At 41.6% G+C, this 24,586-nt stretch overlaps 1 protein-coding gene across 2 annotated transcripts in view; it reads right to left on the bottom strand.

The window, feature by feature from the left end:
• UBE2Q2 (ubiquitin conjugating enzyme E2 Q2) overlaps positions 1–21,554 on the bottom strand; it is a 45,715-nt gene extending 24,161 nt beyond the window's left edge. The window contains exons 1-2 of one of the 2 annotated variants that reach the window (XM_030280974.4): positions 21,099–21,554; positions 5,825–5,929 (exon numbers count right to left, since the gene is read on the bottom strand). In XM_030280974.4, the coding sequence (XP_030136834.1) occupies positions 5,825–5,929; positions 21,099–21,284 (291 nt within the window). In that variant the 5' untranslated portion in view covers positions 21,285–21,554. The remainder of the gene's footprint in view (positions 1–5,824; positions 5,930–21,098) is intronic. The other variant, XM_030280976.4, reaches the window with a different exon arrangement.
• Positions 21,555–24,586: the final 3,032 nt, after the last annotated feature.

Raw genomic sequence — 24,586 nt, 5'->3', positions numbered from 1 at the left:
GCAGAAACAAATATTAAGTTTGCTCTTTGATCACTACACTAATGAAGTTCATTTCTACAGCTTTTCACTTTCTCTAGACAGCCTCAGATTCCTAGCTAAGGCCAAGACATGAAAGATTATACTATTGCACTTCCTACCTTTCCAAGGTCTTTGCACAGCTGCGTCAGGAAAACAAAAAAAGGACTGCAAAATCCATTTATAAAAGGGTCAACATCTCATAATTTGCAAAATACTAACCTAGATGAAGCTTGCAGAAATTATACATTTATTTATGGACTTTTCTTCCAAAAACCAAGGAGACTTTATCTTGCCATTTGTCAAGGGCAGTGTACAAGACAGTCATTTCTGCACACACACTCCAAAATACATGTCTAAGGCCTTGCTACTTGGCCAGTTTAAATCCTCTCACCTTCCCCACTGGAAGTGAAAAATTCAGTCTCTCCAGGGTTAAGAAGTCATTTCCAAGTCCTAATCACTAGCAATGATAGGAAAATGTTGCCCTTATGCTATCTGAAAGCTTCAGTGCTTTTCCCTTCTACAGCAGAATTCCACACTGTGTTTCATAGGAATATTATTCATCCATCTGAGGCCATGAACTGAGGTACCAGCCTGCATTAGAACACTATCACACCATGTCTGCTGTTTCTGCATCATTCATGATAGTCAACCCAAACCAAAAATAAAGCAGATAATCAACCTAACTCAAAAATAAAGCAGATACCACCAAAAGGCCTGGGGCACCAGCACCACATTTCTTAGGAGTATATACATGAGACATGATAGGTTTTGGCAAAAACCCTTCTGTAACAATCACGTTTCTCATCAGCATTAAGATTCTACACTTGTTTGAAGCTTCCCAGGTACCCGGAGCATTATGAAATCTTTTAGCAGACAGGAATCAGGTTAATCAATCAAAAAGTTAGTTGCCAGATAGGCCACAGGTCTTAGAACTATTATTTTCAGTATGTGCAAGACGCTTAAAGTTGCACTGCTACACATTTGGTTGAGAAACTTTTTCTCTGCACAAACATTGCCTCATGGAGAGCTGGAGCATAAACCATACAATTCCAGGAGCTGCAATTTTTCTCACAGAGCCAATACCTTGTTTAAATCTTCTCTGAATCATATAAAAAAAATTATCTAAGCAGTGAGGGAAGACTGCCACAATTGTGCTGGTCAATTAGCACTGGCCTTGGAAAAGCAGATGAACACAGTATTAGTTTGCCTTGACAGAGAGACAAGAAGGGCTGGAGAGTTAAGAACTGCTTCCTGCCCTCCTCCCCACAAACAGTTCTGTCATCTGAACTGGAATTCAGAAGGGATTTTTGCAGCCAGGCCCTACCACTTCCCTTGCTTCCAAGCACAGCACCACAAGCAAAGAACAGGAGAGCCCTCAAAACATGGTGCTGGCACACCTTGGGCTGAGTTACAGCTGTGCCTGACAAGGGCCTCCAGCAGCTCTTCACCACAGATCACACTACTGTGTGGCAGCTTATCAGCCTTGTGGCAGATCAGTTCTGGTATGCCTCAGCACACAACCACCATTTCATTATGAAGGGGGAGGCAGAGACCTGCTGAGAGCCAGGTTCTACATTGGCGGGATTCTACATTGCAGGGTTAGCTTAATGCAACTCCTACTGCAGTTCATTTTTACAGATCAGGTGCTTCATTTGCAATCCATGTCTACATTTTGCAAAGGTGGTGGCAGAGCAAGAAGCTGATCCTGTCTGTACAACCCTTCCACCCTTCTTCCTTACTGCTACACTTTTCCTCCACAGGAATTAATTTAATATTATTGATCTTTCCATCATGGATCACCATCACTGTTATCCCTTATCTTCTGGCTCATCTGTATGAAAAATCACAGGGTAATTTGAGCTGAAAGTCACATCTGGAAAGCATCCGATCCAGCCCTGTGCTCTAAGCAGAGCCTGGCATGGTTTGGTATGTGTTGGTATGTACATGAACAGACTACCAAAAGGGAGAGCAGATTTCTGTCATGTACTAATAATTTAAATGTATTTCCAGGGTAACTTCACAGGCTTAACTAATGTAAAATGAATGCTTAACACACACACTTGGAGGCTACTAAAGAAAAGTGAGCTATCAGTAGTTTCCCTGGAATACAAACTGCCTACAGCACAAAGTAAACAGCAACCAGAACTCATAACCCACAGGGTAAAGGAGTGATGCTAATAGCCTGCAGAAGGGAAACCCTCAAGTGACCAAACAACACATCTATAAATTTGCCATAATGATTACAATGAATATCAAAATAACAAAAATTACAACATTAGAATACACATCCTCTATAATTTTTAATGCTTCAGGAGTTCTGAAAGTTCTTTTGGACACCATAGTGCTGGTTTAGAACACAAACACCTCTTGGAATTTTGTTCCCTATCCTAATGTTCTGCACATCCGAAACAGTTTAAAACTAATTTTTTTAAACCCAGCCTACACTAGGCAGCCTTTTTATGTATGAAGATATCTTCTCAATGTAGTATGAAAGCATTGACAATTTTAGGATGCCTTTGATGATATTAATATCCTGCTGGGCTCACTATGAAACACCATGTTTCCTGATTACCAAGAAAAAATAATTTAAGAAGTACAGTTTAAGCACAGAAAGACTTAATTTTTCTATGTGTCTCTACCTACACCCACAATATCTATATAAAAATAAATGCATCAATAAATCTTAGCCTACCACTGAGAAAGTGCTGAAGAAGGATAAAAATGGAAACAGAGGGAAGTAATAATTGCCACTTGGAATGTGGCCACTACTTGGTTATCAGGTAACAGTGACAATACCTTGCCTGGCCTGCCACACACTCAGCAGCCTTGGGCAGTTTCAGACTAAAGCAAAACTGATTCCTGCATTTTGTCTCTGACTCCCACTACAGAAATAGCTGCTGCCACACTGGGAGTTTGCAAGAGACAACATTCTTCCCTGAAATGCCTCCATGTGGGACTTAATCTAAAATATTAACACAGAAGCAGTGTATTTCAAGACAGCAGCTTACCCAAGCTGTAAACATACTTATGCCAGGAATTGTGTACTTACGTTTGACATCTTCCATGCAAGTTTAAGGTCTGGAGTGTGAGAATTAAAGTTGCTCTCTGAATTTCAGCCCATTTCCCTATTCTCTTTAAGAAGCAAACATCCAAACAGTGTAGACTTATACTTAACATCTCATGAAATAAGGTTTGAGGCTTCAGACTCACGTCACGTAACTTCCATCATATTAAACAGAACATAGTAAGATTTCTCTTTTGCATAGCACAGCCACTAGAAGGCAGATGGCAGTTTAATACTTACAAAATCTAAAGAATGGCTGATTTTCAGAAGGCAATTCAGGAGACACTAGGGGCTGAAAGAACTCTCTAACTTCTTCATGTGCTTACTGAAACTTGCCTAACATTGACAACCAAGCAGCTGAGCTGTCCAAACCTGATGATATCCATGCTGATCACATTCTTAATAACCTTTCAACATTTTTAGTGTTTTGACAAACTTTCATAGTAAAAGCAGCATGCTGGTGCAAGGTAACTAACAGTTTCAGACCCAGAGAAGATTTTCCAGGAATCACATTTATGATTTCAACATCATAAACCAGTTTTCATGTTACCATGTCAAATGACAAGGCTTCTACATTTCAAACATTTATGCCTGAAGAGCATGTTTTTCAGTTTCCCAACAGCTGACACCTGTCCCATGTTACAAAGGAGGTAGTAAGGGCAGTAGAATCCCAAAGGCTAAACCAGGGTACACGTGCTAGCACTGCTTTAAGCACAGCTGAGCTCCTGGAAGAGTCCTATGCCTTCTTCCATTCAAAACTTGACTGCTCTGGTAACTTTGAGTTTAGATTAACATGGCACTAATGATACTTTACCTGCAGTAAATTAAATGAAAGCTTGTCTGAAACATTCTAGATTATTAAAAATTAAACAAAGCTAATTTTTATGAGACTGTGATAAATTAGAAGCCTTTGGATTTTTACATGTACTCCCCTATCCCCTCCTACTTAGCTGCAAAAAGTCTCTATGTAAGTCCTCCATGCCATTGAAAGGGAGGGAAGAGTGAAGGGAGAAAAAAAATAAACAATTAAAAAGTCACAAGCCGTGTCTTTAGAGCAAAAAAGAAATCAGATTTTGTAGTGCGAATATTTGTCTCTCCAACCACTCCCATCCTGCCTTCACCTTGGCACAGCACAAATCAGGGTGGATTCCTGAGAAACCAATGGGCCATCACAGGTGTCTATTACATCAACCCATCAGCTTTTTTACATGGGCAAGTACAATCTTGATAGCAGAAGCTGTTTTCTTACCAGCTACATAAGCAGTCTGTGTGCACATGCAGTTCAGCACAGCAAGTCCCATGCATGTTTACAACAAAGTTTTCCAACCTTTTGCAGGCAGTTGCACACAGGAAATATGTTGTTCAGAACCTTTAGGCTGAATATCAGCCACACCAGCTTCAAGCTGCACAATCTTCTGAAAAGTGTCTTTTAAGCAAAAAGCTCATTTGGCCAGATTTTCTGCTACTGCCCCTTTCTAGGCAAAGCTTAAAGACTAAGATTTATAATATTCTTCTGAACATAGTTCAGTCTAAATCTCAGGTTGAATTAGAAAATAGAGATGTACATCTTGTGCAACCAGATCCAACAAAATGCATGAAAGCACTAACGTCCCTCTACAATTGTTTTTAATTATGGGAAGGCACACAAAGAGTCACTTTTATTAGTTTCCCAATTACTTTTGCTAGAAGTCAAATGCATCCTAAACTATCTTCAGAAAAAGACACTTGTACATTCTTATGTAATGCCAGCCAGGTATCCTAGATGAACATTATTCCCAGGAAACATGACAAGTAGTAGGTTTTCCTAAGAAAGAACATTCCAAATTTTTCCCAAACCAGAGAAATACTAAGCACATAATTCGTGCAACAAGCAGGATTCTGCAGAGTGGTTTGTTTTGTATGTATCACATTCATGTCCACAAAAATAAACACAAAATGTTATCATCTATTAATAAAGATCACCTGAGTTTGTCAGTATGCTGCAATACTCCTTTTTGTGGCACAAACTGCATTTGTACTGAAATTTATTTCCAAGCACTATTCAAGGACAGTTTCCTACAGAGACTAGAAAGATAATTTTTATATTGATGTGCCTTTCCCCTGAGCTCCTATTGCTACATGAAAAGGGTATTTAAGCAAGATACAATGCTTGAGTTTTCTGAAATACAAAACAGCCATCAGAATCTGTATACAAAGATTTCCTTTAAGTAGCAATTGTCAAAGCCACAACACTGCTTAAATGTATCAGTACCCAAGGAACATTCTGATGAACCAGAAGCTATCAGGTCAAGTTTCCTTTGAAAGAAGGAAGGAATTAAAGAAACCAAGAATTCTTGGTATTAAGACTCATAATTTGGAGAATACACATTCTCAAGAGTACAAAGTTTTGCCTCTGCTGTTGATTTCTGTGCCAAGAAAACTCTACAACAGCTGTCTTATTCAGCAGTTTAAACATTTTCATCCACTTCACTGTATAATCATTTTCAAAAAACATCACACTAATTACTGGGGCTGAAACTTTACTTAAAAGCTTACTCTCTAAAAGAAATTATCATTTCCTTCTTGCCTCAAATATTTTGGATTACTTTTGGCTTCTAAGTTTTTTGGCAGAAAAACTTGTATTTATAAAATCCCCCAAATAACCCTAAAACTGAACTAGTTGACCTGCTTGTTAATATGACAAAGCCAAGTAAACACACAATCCCAACCAAATGTCCAAAATAACCAAAATATTTCACTCACCAGAGTATTGCTCTTCTTAATATCTTCTAAACGCTCTAAGACTGAAGTCAGGTTTGGGTCATCTGATTCTACAAACCATATTGGTGATGAAGAGGGGTAAGATTCCTGTTAAAAAAACAAAACAAAACACAAGACCCAACAAATAAACAAAAAAATCCCAAAGCTTTTAAAAAATCATTTACCCCCAAAATTTCATAATCAGTGCTTAATACCACCTTTAATCTTACTGTATGTCAGGTAACACAGAAGCTTTTAACACCACATTTTTAGCTAATGCAAAAGAAATTGAAAGAAATCCAGCCAACTGGTTCTTCTAGTATTTCAACCTATTTTTATCCCTCAGATGATGGATATACATAAGAAACAGTGCTGAAATGTTTAAAACCTTGGGGGAAGGTGGAGCAGGAGGGAGAAATTTAAGAATGTGCTATGGGTGATATTTAGCAAAAAATGGAATCACAAGTAGTACATGTCAAAGAATAAAACTGGTGCTGATTTTTAATAAAAACACAGCTTCTTGAAACGAAAAGTTGTGAAAGTGATAAAAGCTGGCATCTTTACATTTCCTTCTCAAACAGGATTATTGTAACTCTTCTAGCACTGACCCACAGCCAAAAGCAATACAATGTCCTACCCTGGAGGACAATTTAAGTGGCAGATCAGTTTAATCACAGATAAAATCTGCCATTTTATCTTTGTACCACCAAGGCTCATTGAGGACACTGCACTGTTGAAGCTCTCTCACACAATACCCTGAATCCAGGAGAGCTCACAGCATAACTCCATTCCATCCAAAGTCCCACAGCTGGCAGACAGGTGACACCAAAGGAGCTCACAGGATTACAAGTATGCTCCATTTCCCACAACAAGCCATGGTTTGGGCAGATGGAATCCCTGGAAGAGATGTGACCCACAGCTGCACGTGGGTGCCACTAAGGTGCCGCAGCAAGCAGCCCTTCCAAAGGTGCTCGGCAGACCCCTGTTACAAGAAAGGTAAGCAGAAAGCCCTTGGTTCTTGGTCAGACATTCTAAAAATCGATTCAGACTTTCTCCTCACACAGGTTTGGTAAGATTGTGAGGATGGAATAATACCATGTGGCTTCCAACTCAACAGTAGGTCCTTTCATGTTGTCGATGTGTGTGGATTTTACTTGTTTCGCTTTAGTTATTTAAGGCATCCTCCACTTCTCACCCATTCAATTAAATTTTAGTAGCTGAGGACAAAGTGCTAAACCTCAGTTTTACCACCCAGATATTATCTTCTTACAAAATGAGGAAACTTTCATTCATTTCCCTCACTGCAGTTGAAAAGGGAAAAAAATCCCTCTTTCTCATTCCAGAGACAAAAAATTATGCTTCATTTTTCAACAGTTAACAGGCAAGGTTTGAAAATGAGAAAAATACATGAAGAAAGCATGTCAGAATTGGCTTTTAATAAAGCATATTTCCTAACTGACCATCTATCAGAAGTGCTGAACCCCATAAACAAAGCCGTATGACAAAAGGACATCAGCATTGGCAAAGCAGGCTGACACCATACTCCAGAGAAGTTCTAGATAAAGAGGTCTAAAATCCCACCTGTAAACTGAAGCCTCTGCAAAAACTTATTTTTTAACAAGTTCAATCCCCTCAAGTTTATGTACATTCTTTTTCTAAATCATAGCTAAAAACTTGTTAAAGGAATACATTATATGCCCAGTATCTTTATGAAAAAGACAAACTTTTCACATCTTTCATCTTCACTTCAAAGCACATTATACTACACTTCACTTTGTCTTTGTATTCCTTGATGGGAATATTGGTGTAATCTAAAGCCATGGTAGTAGTGTTTACCCTACTGCCTTTCTCTTAACTTCATGAACTGGACAGAGAAGTTTGGGTCTCAAGAACAGCTGGGTCACTGTTCAGGCAGTGGGGCCACAGTTAGCAGAGATTCCCTTGTGCTGTTCCCCCACAAAGCAGAGACCTTTGAATATCTGTTCTTGATTAACTAAGGTCTAAGACCTCAGAGATCTAGGAAGGAAGTCCAGCTTGCCAAGATTTACAGCTAAGGCAGGCTTACCCATGAGGTGTAATCACCCTCCTCCTTCACACAACACAGTGCTGGAGAAGAGTGTATTTTCTCCTCAGTTTCACATAACAGATCAACCTCTATGTCTGTGGGAGAAACAAGGCTGAATTCCCTGTTGCCACTGGGTTTCTAAACTGTTATTTTTAGGAGCTAAACTTCATTAAAGGTATTTCAGGTTTTGTATTGATAACATCTCACTCATTTTTAATAATATGCAACCTACTTGTGAAGTCTTCTGCACTGGTGCAACCTTCTCACCTCAAGCCTTTCCCATTGCACACTGATCCAGATGTGCAGGGGGAACAGCACAAGGGAATCTCTGCTAACTGTGGCCCCACTGCCTGAATACTTGTTTGATCCAGCTGGTCTTGAGACCCAAACTTTTCCGCAGCTCATGAAGTTAAGAGAAAGGCAGTAGGGTAAACACTACTACTATGGCTTTAGATCACACCAATATTCCCATCAAGAAATACAAAGAACAAGCAACATCCCTTCCAAGATTCACCAAGACATCTATTTCTTTACAATCCTCAGACTCAATAGAATAAAAATATTCTCCAGATACAGTCACATTTGGACTGCACATGCCCCATTCTGATAACAGGCATTTTTGGCTTTCTTTTTAATCAAATATTTTTAAAATTATGTTAGTCTAGACCTATACAAGTCTATAAATTGCAAAGACTTATAGAAGACCTCTAGTCCTTATAGAAGACCTACACCTGCTAGTCCTCTCTTCTAAACTTTATCTGGAATCTGAAGATGGCTTAGAAAGTAGAACTCAACTCTTCCCTGTCTATATTAAATTTTTTCTGAAAATTCTATTTCTCCACCTGAAGAATATAAGGAACAACCCCACAGCGGGACACTTCTTATTGCAACCAGTATCTGTTCCAGTCTAGGGGCCTACATAATTATCTTCTGCAAAATACTTGCAGCGTGTCTGTCATCAGCCAGGGACATGACTGACAGTGCAGATGTGATGATCAAGCAATCCCACTATGAGTTTAAATACACTGCAGTGGCTACTTGAATGTGCTGCTGCCTCCTGCTCTGAGTGACAGCTCTTACTCATGGTTTACACTCACCCCATTTCATGCCCTGAAAACAAGCCCTCCTGCAGGTGAGAAAACCTACAAAGACTCAATACTGCCTGGATTATTAGTGTATAGCACACATGAATGACTATTAAAAATTATTAACCATTCAAATTTTTAGTCTGATCTAGCTTTTGAAACATGAATGGAAGAGCACACTTCTCAGAAAGGCTCTTCTTTAACACTGAAAGCATATTTACTCAGCTGCATCAGAAAATATTTCAAGTTTTAGATTTTTGGAATATGATTACTTAATTGCACATACCAGCTTCTTCACAACAGATGCTTAAAATTAAAATACAAATTCAATTAAACTTCAGTTTTGTTGGCATGATTCTTAATTCTTCAGACTTACCAATAAATATATTCATTTAATTAAAAATATATATGGAATTAAGTTTCCTTAGATCTGTAAGTAATCCATATTTTTGGAACAGCTGATTTCCATGCGGATATGAGTCACTATATTTTGAAATACAAAATTCACACATGAACTTCAAATGTTCTGAACTTGAGATATAAAAAGGCTCATGAGTTTGTATTAACCACAGCAGGCAACTTAAAGCTAAGCTTGTGGTTTGTAAGGTCAAGCAACTGAACTTCACATTAGCTAATTCAGTTGAGAGAATTAAGTCAGCTATTTTTCTGTATCTGCATGCTACAGAGATAAGAGGTGGGTTTGAGCTGTTGTGTCATGTAAGGAACACAGGCTTCTCAAAGACATTTCATTAGAGGAACCCGAAAATAGCAGTTATTTTCCTATTAATTGTCAGTGGCTAAAAAGCCTCATTATTGTGGGCCTTTCACTAGAGAGCTGCCATGCAGTGATTTTGTCTCTATAATCTCTCTCAGCTGCACAGCTCTCACCATATTCAGTACTGGGGATGTTTTATGTAACTGCTGCTCTTTTGCTGCTCTCCCCAAGCGAAGGCAGGGCTGGTCCCCAGGGAGGGCTGTGGGCACAGCAGTGCCCGGTGACAGGACAGCAGTGACAGGACAGCAGTGACATCACACCTCCCTGCACAGGCAGGACAAAGGCAGGATGTTTACAGCAGCACACATACAATTACAATTCATAGCATCATCACTTCTAGAGACTCTTTGTATCAGCACCAGGACAGACTGGGAGCTTTGTGAACACAAACCCTTCTGCCACAGAATGCAGTGAAAGAATTTAGCCTGCTAATAAACACACAAAATACAAAGAGAATAAAGCCCTGCACTCCTGCCATGGGAACAATTTCAAAACTGATGAAACTCATTTAGAAAAACTACTGTGTTAGAAGAATACACATGGGATCTCACTGTTCAGACATTCCATTACATCCTCTGTAAGAGCTCTACTTACATTTAATTTTGCTAACTAAAGGAAAAAAAAAAAAATACAAGCAGCAAAATGTGACAGAAGATTCCAGGAACACACACATTAATACAGCTTTTCCTAGGCAGGATCTATCATCTAAGTATATCCTAGCTAAGCTTTCTCATCCTTAACAATAAGGCTGTTTCCTTGCAATGTTATATAATCTTCAGCCTGCTTTCTAAAGCTACAGTGACACAATTTTGACATCAGTAAGAGACTTTTAAATGCGACATTTCTAAATTACAGTACTTTTAGAATTGTGATGTTGTTAAAACAAAACATCCTGCTCTCACTCTTAATATTAGAACAACCTGTATTTGCAGTTACAAGGCAAAAGAATAATCATCTCTCCTTGTACACAACTGAGCCATTTTTTCACAGCTAAATGGTAAGAACATACATTCAAACACATGGCTACTGTATTATGATTTAAAATCACAGTGACAGTTCTTAATTTTCTTTAATTTCTCAATCATGCTAGATTGAAAGTGTGGGGGTGGTTTTATTTAAAAATCCTTAGCATACCATCTGAACAAATTTCAACCAGTTTTATTTCTTTTCTATTTGCTAGTTTTTGCAAAATCCCCATCATAGACAGACTCTAGTTCATCCTTTTCATACCACATACAAATAAAACTTCAGTAATTTTCCTAACAGACCTTCTAATATTCATTTTCTCAGTCCCAAAAATTTTTTTACCCTCCTTTACTTACAAAAAGCAGATATTTTAACCAGCTTAAATACTCAGAGAAGGCTGGGAAGAGACCATTCTTGCTCACTCAAATCTTGGTAATGAAGTAAATCCTAATGGAACAAGACATCTCAAAGGCCTAATATACAAGCTTCTGAAGGTGAATACTTTTGCAGCTATAAACACATGCCAAATAATTGATTTCAAATCACAGATGGCTTTCCAACTTTGTCCATTTAATTAAACAGCAGAATCAGATCTTTATTAAGGGTCATATATACACCCTACATGAACATTCAATAAATACTGAAGAATAAACAACAAGTAGCTACACTTTAGTACACGTTATTTGCAATTGTTAGTCAGTTATTCACCACTTGTTTTTCCACCTGTATCAAGCTGCCTTTAGAGGAAAAAAAAACCCATGGAGTTAATATTAACAAAAGTATCAGGATTCCAGAAAACAGAAAATATTCTTAAAGCTAAAGTTTAGCTTGGTGACCATAAAACACTAGTACAGCTACTTAGAACAGCATTAGTTGTGATTACACAACTGACAGACTGTTTCCCATTATTAGAGGCCAAATTTTCCAAAGGCAGCTTAAGAAGCAGCAAACATTTTCTACCACTAGCAGCTCAAGTGCCAGTAAAATCCACAGGCTTAGTAACCTTTAAAAGCCAGCAGACTGTCATCTGCCCTCTCAACCAATCCTTTATAATAATTAAGAAAGAAGAAAGCATGAAGAATCACTTTCATTGAAAGTAATCTAAATCAAACTATTTTCTAGAAACCTCCTGTAAATCCCCCCATTTTTTATATTCGAACATTCAGACACCACCATTTCCTGTGTTGTGTAGAACAAATAATTGAACACTACAATACTCTAACATTTGCACTTTTGGATATGAAAAATTTGTCATTTCTTAAAGAATCTAACATGTCAGTGATCCAGAGTTCTAAAAGATAAGAAAAGTTTTGCAATAGAGGGTTTAAAATGAAATTTAGTATCTGTGGTAGCAAGGAAGCAAAGTGAATTTTAAACATCACCACCAAACAAGAGGAACTTGCTTAAACTTGCTTTGTCTCTTGAATTTTAAAATCATATATAACATACCATTAACTTGCCCAAAAGCAAGCCTGTATAGCTTTACTTTTCTTCATCCTCCCAAAAGCCTGACAGGCTCAGTTCAGTGAGAATACTTGTTCTAAATCTTGCACTTGGTAAGGCACCAAGTTCAGCTGTCTGAAATACACATCTCTCTCTACAACACAAAAAATTACTGCAATTCTACTCTCAAATTTAATGGCTGTATCGACAGCTACATCCTATACATGACAATCATGCGAAGCATCATCCTTTGTTACGATCCCTGGGATTGCACAAGCTTAATCATCCTGCACCTTTACAGGAAGAAGGTGAAAGAATCCCCTAATCCTGTTCTATGTCAGTTCTGCTAATACACTCAGTGCTGCAGAAGCCAATACCTTCAGGAGTGCATTAAATCAACACAACTAACAGGATCACAGCTGCCCTCTCCCACACACTCTCCAGGGAAGGAGGCAAGTGTAGCAGAGGACCTTGCTCTAGAATTGTTCATGTTATTAAACACAGCCATGCTAGAGACGGGAAGGTCAAAGGTACATGCTTCATGGAAAAGAAAGACCACAATAAATCACAACTCTGTAGATGCCAGTAAAATTCACTCTGCAACCACAAACTGTCCCCCAAAATATATAGTTCTCTGTACAAACAAGCTCTACCGATTGCAGAAGGCTACCAGAAAAGTAACCAGGAGGAAATGTTTGTTGTGCATATACAGAATGGTTCTGGAGACTCCTTCTGAGAGCAAAGCCACTGCCCTGCGGTCACATCAGGTGTCACAGGCACATGTGGTGCGCTGACACTGCACCTTCTGCACGAGTGCACAGGGACCACAGCATGGATCTAAATCAACTGATTTACATCATGGAACACTTTTTGAAATATACAGATTCAGCAGCATCTCTAAGTGCCAATCTTCATTGACAACCACCATGAGAACTAAGGAAGTATCAAAAGGGAGAGTATTTCAAAGTGCACAAATTATTCCAAAATCCAAGCAGTTTGTAACCTGCATCTTCATCTGTGCTAATTTCCAGTTCAACCTAACGTCATAGAATTCTCTGGAAATTATTATGGAATCTTTAACTTCTTAAATTTTTTATAGACCCAAGACAGAAAATAACACTTTGAGGGGAAAAAAAATTCCTGAAAACTTCAGCAATTGCTGCTTTCAAACAGGCACATACAGGAGGCCAATAACTTCAGAGTTTGTAAGATAAAGTGTTTTACTTCCATATCTCTCTGTCCAGGTACACACATCTCTCACTGCTCAAAACATCATTACTGGATAAGAAGCCAAAACATCTACAACCAAAGCAGAAAAGGCACAGAACATCACTTCAAATGGTCATAAACATGAATGCAAATGTAGCATTAGAATTCTTACATTTCTTGTGGTCAAGTTTTTATGGCCAGTTGTTCTTTAAATTACTTAATCTATGCAAAATGTCCCAACTGCCAATTCCCATATATGAAATTTCACATAACCCTGGAAAAAACAGGTTTATCAGATTCTCTTATCAGCTACCACAACCTCATTCTCTCTCCTTACCAAAACAAAGGCAGGAGGCTACTTGTCCAGTAGAACAAAACTACACAGAATTAAACCAGGAATTAGGAGCATAAAATAAAAAATAATGCACTTTTCTGGCAAAACACTGTTCATCACTGTGAAGCAGCATTTTATTCTCCACATCATCATAATGCAGCATGTAATCTCTCCACTCAAGGAAATTCACAGAAAAAAACCCACTTTTGTCCAGACCCAAACTAAAAATACACTAAATGTTACTGAACTGCTGCTCAAACACAACTCAGCACTACAGGATGGCATTAACAGCACAGCGAGTCAGTTGTTCTCAACCAGCAAGCAGTCCCTGAATATGTACACTATTGTGGAGGGCCAGCCCAAGGGAGTTAAGGAGCATTGCTCTGCCAATGTTAACAGCAACCAATAAAGTTAAACATCCTCCACACTCGAAACTGAGCAAAGCACACAGCACTGCTGAAAACTAAGTGACTTGCTTATCGGGAACATGGCTGTAGACTCGAGACTATGTCCAGGTCTTTATTACAGCACCTCACAGCAGCAGGATTCAAGCTATCCTGCTCTTCACACACAAAAACCCACTGTGTGCTTGTACCCTCAGCTTGCCAGTTGTCAGAGGCTGGCTGTTTGGGAGCCCTCAGACATAAGGGGTTCTCTTTACTGCATACATTACACACACACTCAGACTGGCAGTGCTTTACCTAAGAGCAGCTACACACATGGGCTCAAGAGAAAGGTATTTTGTAAATCTGATTCTGCAGTACTCTTTACTACCAGCACAGGATCTGATGTGTCCAAATTCCTGCAGGAAGTCTAGTTACTTGAAACAAATTATCAACTCATTCTAATCATAAAGAGTTATTAATTACCTACTTCTGCAACTATATAGGCCAGTTATCATCAACATGAGTGTCACAAAGCCAGAGTAACAAGAAATGGCTTCTAAAATGGTTAGAACAGAAGAACTGATTATAACTAAGTTGTGACACATCCCTCTCTCCAACTCAACTCCAGAAAGTTTCCTTGCAGACCTGCTCTCGCCTTTATCACATACACAGTTACCCCCCAGTATGCAAATTCTGGTATCACCTCTGTTGATACACCCAAAAGATCCAGGCTTCCCCTTTTTCTAACTTCAGGAATTTACATCTTTCAAGTGTTGAAACCACTCAGCATTGTCTGCTATCTGTGCCCCTTCACCCCTCCAAGATCAATCACCTTCTTTTCTACCTTTCCCTTTGCAAACTTGTACTCCAGACACACCTGCACGCAGAAGAATTTTTCATTCTCTCACCCATGGCTGAGAGAGGTCCTGCTGCTCCTTACCCCTGACAGCATTGCAACCACCACTCACAGGCTCCCCAGCTCTCCCCTCACAGTAACATGTACACAGCTGCCCTGATGCTGCCTGGCCACAGGCCTTACAGATTACAGCCACTCGGTTGGAACTTTGTCCCCCACATGCACAATTTCAGTACCACAGAGTTTAACCAGCATTTACCATTAATAAGTTTAATACCACAACTCTTACCACAGTTATTTCCTACTTCAAAAATTCAAGGAAGCCTGTGGTATCTTGAACACCACTGCTTAGGAACGCTTTGATTTTTTTTCTAATGCCACTATACAAGTTCTAACAGAGCTTATGCTCCTGCCTTCCTGAATACACACTGAAGAAGCTACTGCAAGATCTCCAACTGCATTGAGGTCTTTTGCTGCAAAGGGGCAAAAGATAAGGTCTGAGAGAAAGGAGAATACAGTTCATACTAAATCTTCAGAAGTCACGTATTAGCTGCTCTACAGTACTTAGTACACCAAGACGTCTTGTAAGCAAGAGATAAAAAAAATCCCCACATGTAAGGCTATTATTTTTATACCACACTTAGAGATTACAGCTGGACACAAGACATAAGTAAAACACACTAGCATGCTTGAGTCCACCAGATATCAACTGAGAACTACTGTGATCATATTAGCTTCAAGTGTACTGCATATAGGCAGACTGATGGAAGATCTAAATGCTAAATAGTGTCTTCTTACTTTAATCAGTCATTTACTTTTCCAGTTGTCTTCCAGGAGCTGGTAGAAAGATCATTTTTGCTTCTCCTAAATAGTTTGTAGCTGAAGAAACACAGTAGAACACATACTAAATCATCAACTATCATGTCTCTTAAAAAGGGATTATTGCCATTTCAAGGGAAATAAGCCCCTAATGCTCCAGCCAAGAATTTAGGCATTTACAACCTTTCAAAGTAACATAAAGACAAACAAGCTGACAGTACTGAACAGTAGTCTACATTAACTAGTATAACTAAAATAGGAGTACTTTCTGTTAATCAACTTCTACAAACATTTGCTCCTATCAAGAAATTTCACCTCCTCTTTTCTAACAATAATACTATTTAGACAACTGTTTCCATCTCTGTATCTTGCAGTCTCCAGGAAAGAGTCAGATTTTGCACCCAAACAAGCTCTGTTGCAGTGAAGTCTGGTCCAGCCGTCGCTGTAAGAAGGCAGGCGCTGGTGCGGGCCCAGGGCTGATGCCACCCCAGGCAGTGCAGCCAGGGCAGCTCAGTCCCCAGCACCACCAGGGCTCTGCCAGCAGCTCCCTCTCAGTGCTGTGCCCCTGCTGGGACGGGACAGATGTTTGTGCAGCTAAACCAGACTGGGAAACAGTCCAGATCAACAAGAACTCGGTAAGAACTTTTGCATGCCAGCCAAGTCCTTAATGCAGCAAACTCAATTTCAGCCACCTCACAAGGCACACAGCCTCTACTGGTCTGCAAGAAACAGCACTATTACCTACTCCTTTTTTCAATATTCTTTTTCCAATTACAGTTTTGACATAAAAGAAGAAACTAAAACCCTCACTACTCTTTTAATAATTTTTGGTTTGCTAAATAAAACATTACTAAGCCTGGTCAATTTCTATTGCATCTTATGTTTGATAATAGTTGCATGACTGCCTTTTTAAAAATCAGCAAGTATATCTAACCCCAGCTAAAAAGTACATATTATCAAGATAAAAGCCATGTATGCTTTTATACAGTTGTGACATCCATATACTGCGAGACAAAGGTCTCAACCTAACTACAGAATGCCTAATGATGTTAAAAAAAATAAATAAATCCAAGGTTGGAATGTAACGCCTCCTTCATTATGTGGTTAGTTCCATGTACAAATAAATAACCTTTTAGAAAGGTTACCAGCTGTCTAGGCATTAGCTAGGAGTGAGTTCAATATGAAAATCCTATGCCTTTAAAGAACTGTCCCAGGTTCCAATACACTCACTCTCTGTATACACCCAACTTGTCAAAAGCTTTACAGGTAATATCTTTTCATCCATTCTGGTTTTAAGGGAAAATAAAGTCTTCTCCCATCAATTGCAGTTATCTGTAGGCAGCAACCTTTTAATGTCTTTCATAGCAGCTTCTAACTCTGATTTATCAGGAGGGTATTTTTTGGCAGAAGATGCTTCTTTCCAACAGAGAAGCAGGAGTTCACTGAGTCAGCCACATCACCTGAAATGAATTGCTGAAGTATGGAGGATATCACTGTACATCACAGCTCCGTGATGTGCAGTGGCACATCTGTTTAGGGCAAACCTGCTCCCACATGGAATTGGCACAAACCCCCATTCTACCTGCAAGGGTCACTTGAGGATACAGAATTTCAACAGGAATTTTGCATATGGGTGGAGAGATATTAATATCCAGTTTCTCTTAGAAGAGATGTCATAAAAAATAAAAAATGTTTTACAGCAATCCAGACTAGTCCTTCTCCTTGAAATAACAAGGAAAATACTTTGGCATAGAATAATTCTAACACACCCTTTGCAATACCATGACCTAAGTCTGTTAAGGTACCAAACTGAAGCTAGAGATTGTATTGAAGGACATTTACATAAAGTCATGATCAATAAACACACTCCTTTAAGTAAGGCCAGATGCTTGATACTATTTCACAACACATGAGGACTAGGACAAGGTTTATTGAACTTGATCAACTGGAATAGCGCTGTTAACTAAAAGGGAAACCTGAGAAAAACAGAAATAAAACTCCAAATGGCGATGCTGCTGGTGGTGTAACAAAATGGGAATGTGAAGGTACATAGCCTGAACAAGTTCAATAATTGGACAGTTTTCAAGAATAAGTAGCAATATTTCTGTCAGGGATGACTCCACCCTGAAGTGTCTCTTTCAAAATAATCTGATTAACCATGTAAGCTCTAATACAGGTCACTACCAGAAATAGTGAAGGACAGACTTGGACAAAGTTCGGCTGCCACTCTATAAACAGAGGAGCTATCAAGTAAAATGTATCTTGCTTTAATTTCAAGCAGTGTACAATGTCACAGGTACAGTGTCCCTGAGATGCTATAGCCAATATTGAACTTTGATAGTTCCACAAACTTATACTACAAAGACAATCAGCAAATCATCACAATGAGAAATTCCAGTGGCAGACTTCACAAGCTCAGAATTTTAGTCTAGAAAATTTGTGGAGACCTACACAATTTCTAATATATGCTCCCTCACATCTCCAGAGGAGTATTTCCTCTTCCCTCTAGGCTGGAGAGAAAAAAAAAGATTTGTTGGGAATTTCAGAGCCAACTTAGTTATCAGATCTCTTTTTAGCTACTGAAAGCTTACTTCCTTAACAGATATTTCTCCATCCCCTAACCTCAGCATCTCTACACACTGCTAGACAGCTGTCATTTTATGTAACCTATTGAGGTATGCTAATAGAACCACAAAGAAAAGAAGTGGTGATTGAGCTCTGTGCTTACACTTCCCCCTTAACAGGATTCTTGAACACCCAGACACAACCCACTGGATGCTCTTGCTGCGTAAAGGAAATACCCTGGCTGGATCAGTATCATAGGGGTTAAAACTAGCTAGAAGAAGCAAACAGTTGAAATTGCATATTTGCTCTGCAAATCCAAAACACTAAGGCAGCAGCTTCTGATGTGGAGAGTCTCCCCAAAAAAAACATGTTTACCAACAACTTTATAGCCTTACCAGTCTTTGCATGCTACTCCTGCTATTTGAAGTCCTAGTTCCCTCAGCACCTGCAGAGGCACTGAAGCACAGTAAAAAAGACCTAGGCTCTTCTAGTTTATAGTACCCACAAAAAACCCCAAAAATACCTGGAGGCAATCAGGTGTTAGGGCCAAGGGACTCCAATCAGTGGGAAGGGGGATTAAAAAAAAAAAAATCACTTTTGTGACACTTACGAATTCTAAAATGCGTGTCAAAAAACTGGGATGGAAGCCCAGAGATGAGCTCTCTCTTCTTGGCTCTATCACCTGTTGCCCATTTGTTTCAAGGGAGCCTTGTCTATATCTCAGACTGCTCTATCCCATTTATTTTTAAAAGACGGGGAAAACAGCCACCTGCCTCAAAGAGCAAGAAATTAGTCAACAATGGAAAGCACCAAGCTGCTCACAGACAACTGTAAATAGAACTTTCAAGAAACTCAGACACAGCCTTTCATCAAAGCAGAAGTCTCAGCTCCGAGGTTTCAAAGAGCACTTTTCCTGTTATTTTTGCAAGTCCATATGCCACAAGTCTAATGGCATGTGAGAGATCTCCTGACCTTTGGGGCATGTGACTGTAACAGCAGATTGCAGACAACATTTCCTCATTAACACAAATATGACAACAGTGGCCTAAGTGGTTTCTTGCTTGCTCACCTCAACCAAAGGCCTACAGCTAAGGTGGCACATTTCTTCGCAATGAGAATTACTATCGAAAGTAGTTACAATGAAAGCAGTCTCAGAAGCAGATAAACACCAGAGCACAAATCCTGAGCACAACTTCAGGTCTCACTGCTGGCTTACCTCTTAGCTGTGACTTGACAAAGGAGAAATAACCCATCAAATTCAACTAGCAACTAAGGGTGCACAACCATCAGACCTTTCATTTTATTGTTTAGAGTGAGACTTATGAAATAGATCATGTTGTGTGGAAACAGAAAGCCAAACTTCTCTGCAATGGAACACTCTCTACTGAATAAAAAGTATTTATATGAAGTCACAAAACCCAACATCTGATAGGTCATGTCTGGAAACAAGAACACCAACGCTTCTTGTTTGTTTTACCATAAAACCCCAGAATCTTACGTCTTACAAGTACCCAGCAAAACAAAAACCTGTCCCATGACCACAGAAGCAACTTCACATAACAGTTAACTGTGAAAACTGAAAGATCCACTTAACGATTCGCCTTTAGTAAAGTTATTTAAGGCAAGTGAGAATCTGGTAATGATTATTAAACTTGCCTGGTTTGCACACACATTTTCACCTTTCAGTACAAAATATTCGCATTTACATGAATGTTTCGACCACCCTGGTGTTTGAAACTTTCATATAAATACAAAAAAAAGCAATAGAATTTATCCTCCTTAAACACAGACATGCTATTTTCACCCAAAGTGTTTCAATACGTCACTGTTCAGTTGAATCTTGATAAGGCGTTTAAATTCACTTAGAACTGCAATCAACCCAACAAAAATGAACCTCCAGCACTCTCCTGTACGTGAATCACAGATGCCAATACATTCAGATCCTTCGGCAAGTTTAGGCCCTAAGCTTCTAAAGAACCAGAGGATTGTTACTATATCACACAACACTGAACGTTTTATTCATATAAATATGAACAAAACCCCAGTTTTATTCCACTCATATAAAAAATATTAAGCCAAACAAATTTAAGGGGGAAAAAACCCCGAGAAAGGAGACCCTTCAAAGCCCTCGGCAGGCAGCAGACCCTCAGCACAGACACGGCTGCTGGCCCCCTGGCAAGTTTAACCGCACCGTTATGATAAAACGGCCCTCGGGCGGCACAACGGGGGCTCCGCGTTACCCCGCCACGGCGGCGACACGGACAAGTTTCGCGTGGCTGCGGCCCCTCGGGCTGCCCGGCGGGGGAGGCCGGGCCCGCCCCAGGCCCCGGCAGTGTGGCGCACTCGGCAAAGCGCCCGCTGGCCGCCGGCTCCGGGCACGGCGCACCGGAGTCCCGCCAGCCGCCGCAGGGCCGGGCCGGGCCGGGCCGGGGCCCCCTCTCCTCCCGCCTCCGCCGCCGCGGGGCTCTGAGCCCGCTGCCCCGGACCCGGCCGCCCTTTGTTCCGGCTCGCGGCTCCCGGCCCCGAAGCGGCGGCGACGGCCCCAGCCCCGCGTCCTTCCCCCCTGCCGGAGCTCCCCGGAGGAGCCCCCGCCGCGCAGGAGGAGAGGCCAGAGCCGCCCGCCCCCTGTAACTTTTGTTATGGTGGCAGCGGGGAGGGCGTCCGGAGCCCCCGAGGAGCGGCCCCCCCGTGCTGAGTCACCCCCTCCCCGCGCCCCGCGGACAATGGCGAGGGCGGGCCGTGCCCGGCCTGCCCGCCCCGCGCGGCCCCCGCACCGTAATGTTGCAGTGGATGGTGAGCGGCGGCGGCGGCTGCGGGCTGGAGCCCGGCGGCGGCGGCAGGAGCACAAACTGGCAGTGGAGCTCGTCCAGCTTCCAGGAGACGATGCGGAAGCGCTCGTGGTCCTTGTCGAAGATGGACTCGAGGAACTTCAGCTCGGCCTTGAGCCCTGACACCGACATCCTGGCCTCATCTCCGGGCCCGGGCCTGCGCTGCCGCCGCCTCCCTTCGACTCGGCCGGCCCGACCCTGGCCCCGGCCGCGCCTGCGGGGCGGAAGATGGCGGGGCCGGGGCAGCCCCAGCCGGCGGGGCACGGCGGAGCTCCCTTTGTACCGGCCTCCGGCGCCCGCCCGCTCGCTTAAAAGGGCAACAGCGCAACCCTCTCCCCTTCCCTTCCCTTCCTCCCCGGCGGGCCGGGCCAGCAGCACCAACCGCCCCGCCCTCGCCCTGCCTTCCTCCTTATAGCCCGGCCCCGCGCCCGGGACACGCGCACCGGGGCCGGCCCGCGCCCCGCTCCTCCCCCGGGCCGCCTCCCGCCCCCGGCGGGCACGGCCGGGCTGGCCAGCGGCACCTGCGGGCGCTGCCTCCTGCTGCCCGACCGCCGGAACCGCTCGCCTGTGCTGCTCCTCCTCTCCCACCGCTCAGCCCGGCGGCAGGGCATGCGGTATTGCTTCCTCACCGCACTCCTGTTCTGCTGAGAAAAAACTGCAGCACTGGGTTTGCACTTGTCATCTCAGAGTCCTGTTAGTCGTACTCCTCGGAGGTCAGTCGACTTAAGCCAGGAATTCCTGTACTGACGTTTCTGGCGGATCCATACTCATAAAATCTGCTGTCAGTCACTGGAGGCTGGAAATCAGCAATACAGTGGCCAAGAAAAAATTGCTTCTACTCCATTTAAGTTCCCCTCTAATTGTTTGTAAAACATATTATCCCCAGAAAAAGTATCGTGATGCATGAAAGCATTGGTAGTGAAGTAAATAGTCAATACATTCAGACATCAAGAGGTTTTGCCCCTTCCTGACACTGGAAATAGCATCTCTGCACCTTTATTTGTCCCTTCCCCTCTTGGTTTTGCATATAGATAGTTGTCAGCTCTTTGGGAATATGGAGCATCTCTCACATCATGAGAAGAGTAATACAAGCAATGGTGTTGCACGGTGTCCTTCACGTTTTCCCAAACAGGTATTAACTAATGCAATACACACATAAACCTAGAACAGTGAATTGCCTTTTTTTAATTGATATTTTTTATAAATCTTTAATTCCAGACAAACTGGCAGCACTTCACAAACCACAAGCTGAATCTTGTCAAGCGGTGAGAACTCTAATCTTGAGCCAGAAAAACAGTTACGCAAATGCCCAACTCCAAGCATATGGAAGTCTTACTGATTTGTGGGCTCGAGATTCCTATCCTTCCAGCAAACAGAGCTGCAAAGAACATGCTTTGCTACAAAAGGACGCAGGAAGGATCGACACTGGTTAAATACTCTGAATGAAAGATACCAGAAAGTCCATAGGATTTTTTAGCTGTCATTTGAAAGACTCTGATTATGCAGCGTGTGCAACTCAGCTCTTCTAGACAGGCCGAACTATTGCTTAGACTGTACAGCCTGCAAAGTGAAGCCAGAGTGGATATAACTGTTGTGTGTCAATACCTCAACAGGCAGGGCAAAGAACTTCGAGAGATAAGGGATGGTTTAAGTATAGGGGCAAACTAGCTATAAATAAGGAGCAGAAAATGACTATACCTATTAGAAACGGAGGACCTGGAAGAAGCTCCCTATGGGAACCCCAGAGACAAAACCAACAAAGCAGACTTTGTCAGGCGTTGCATGGTGTGATGCATGAAACAGCAGAGGAATGAATCTGGTGACTCAGCCCAACTTCCCTCGTAGGAATGCCTCACTGCAGCAGTTAGGTGAGTAGGCTTAGCAAGCTTGAACTGCACCTTACCAGAACTGCCTCTAGCCGAACCTCTGCTCTTCCATCCTCCTTGTCCTCTCATCTACCTTCCCTCTCCTCTGCCGCTCTGCTGACTGTGACATCGCACTTTTTTTGGCAGCTGCACAGCTGAGATGTGTGGATGTGCTGGCTGGGAGGATACCTCGCCACACTTCTCCTGAGCACCAGGCAGACCAAACAAATTGTTTAATTGGCCAAGTGTGTTCTGCAAACCCAGTCTAGAACTTTCCCCAGATCGTTCAATCTGCCTTTTTGTTGCAGGCTTCAAGAAGCTGCACAGCCACCACTCTTCTGAATTCTCTTGCCCTTCTCAGTATTTAGTAGGCATTGTGCAAACTGTGACTTAGTTTCTGTGATAAGACCTTGAGAACACATTGGGGCTGTCTCCTTTTCTGGAATTCAGAGGCTGCTTCAGAGGTGTGAAGAGCTGATAGACATGTCTGACTCATTCCTGTTTCTTTCTTCAGGACTTGCCATGGGACATTGACATGAATCTCATGTTGGACATAAGATGATTCAGGAAAGCCCAGAGTTTCCCAAAGACCAAAATGATTGTACACAGGGCAGGACCTGACATCTCAGGTTAATAAAGCTAATGAATCTTGGTACAGCCCCCCAGGAGCACTCTATCAGATTCCAGTAGTTACTGTTGCTCTTAAGTTCCTTGATCTATATTGCCTGTAAGCACCATTGTTTTCTTCAACATCACAATTACCTCCAGGTAATTACCTCCAGCCCCTTCCAGGGGCTGAACTTTGGCCAAATCCCTGTTTTGAAGACAACATACTTTCATAACCTCCTTTGTTTCTTTTTCCTCCTTTTTATTTAAATATAGGAAATTTTGTAAGAATCTTCAACTAAAACTCTCAAAAAAAAAAAAAAAAATGCAGATTGCTCATTGCATTCTGGGGTAGAACAAGGAGACAAACAGTTTAGACCAAAGCTGTCTTTCCCCTTAGCATTTACTGCCAGCCCTGTTTCCAGCAGATCAGAGAGACATGTCCCTGGCAAGACGGAAGGCCAGCAGCAAGGGGCAAAGGGAGCTGAAGGAAAGATGAACTCAGAATGAGCCATTAACAAGGAAATTAAGTAAAATATAGGATGGATGGGCTTTGATGAAAGCAGTAGTTGTCTGGGGCTTAAAGAAAGGATCTTCCAGGACACAGATGAATTTCAGTTTGTGTTAGTCCTTTTCTTCCTGTGAATGCCTTTTCCAGGTCTGCTGTATTTCCAGCTTTACCCCTGAATGAAGCTCCTGTACATTCAGTTGAGTGTGCCTAGCAGAGGATTGATTTGTTTCTCTGAGAGTAGTTTATAATTTTGGTTTTTGACCTCACTTCTCTCATTTACAGCCTAGCACTTAGGAAGAGGTCTTTCTGTTTAATTCTGATGTCACTTTCCCAAAAGAAATGTCAGGCACCAAAAAGGAACTGCCATTTCAGAAATAGGGAAGGTCCAGACCTTTTGTATCCCTAAACCTCAGTAGACAGAGAAACTAAAGGATAAAGTTAATGAGATGGGA

The sequence above is a fragment of the Taeniopygia guttata genome, chromosome 10 (genome assembly GCF_048771995.1).
Source record: "Taeniopygia guttata chromosome 10, bTaeGut7.mat, whole genome shotgun sequence".
NCBI classification, from domain to species: Eukaryota; Metazoa; Chordata; class Aves; order Passeriformes; family Estrildidae; genus Taeniopygia; species Taeniopygia guttata.
The sequence above is the reverse complement of the archived record's forward strand: the minus strand, read 5'-3'. Positions and strand labels throughout refer to the sequence as shown.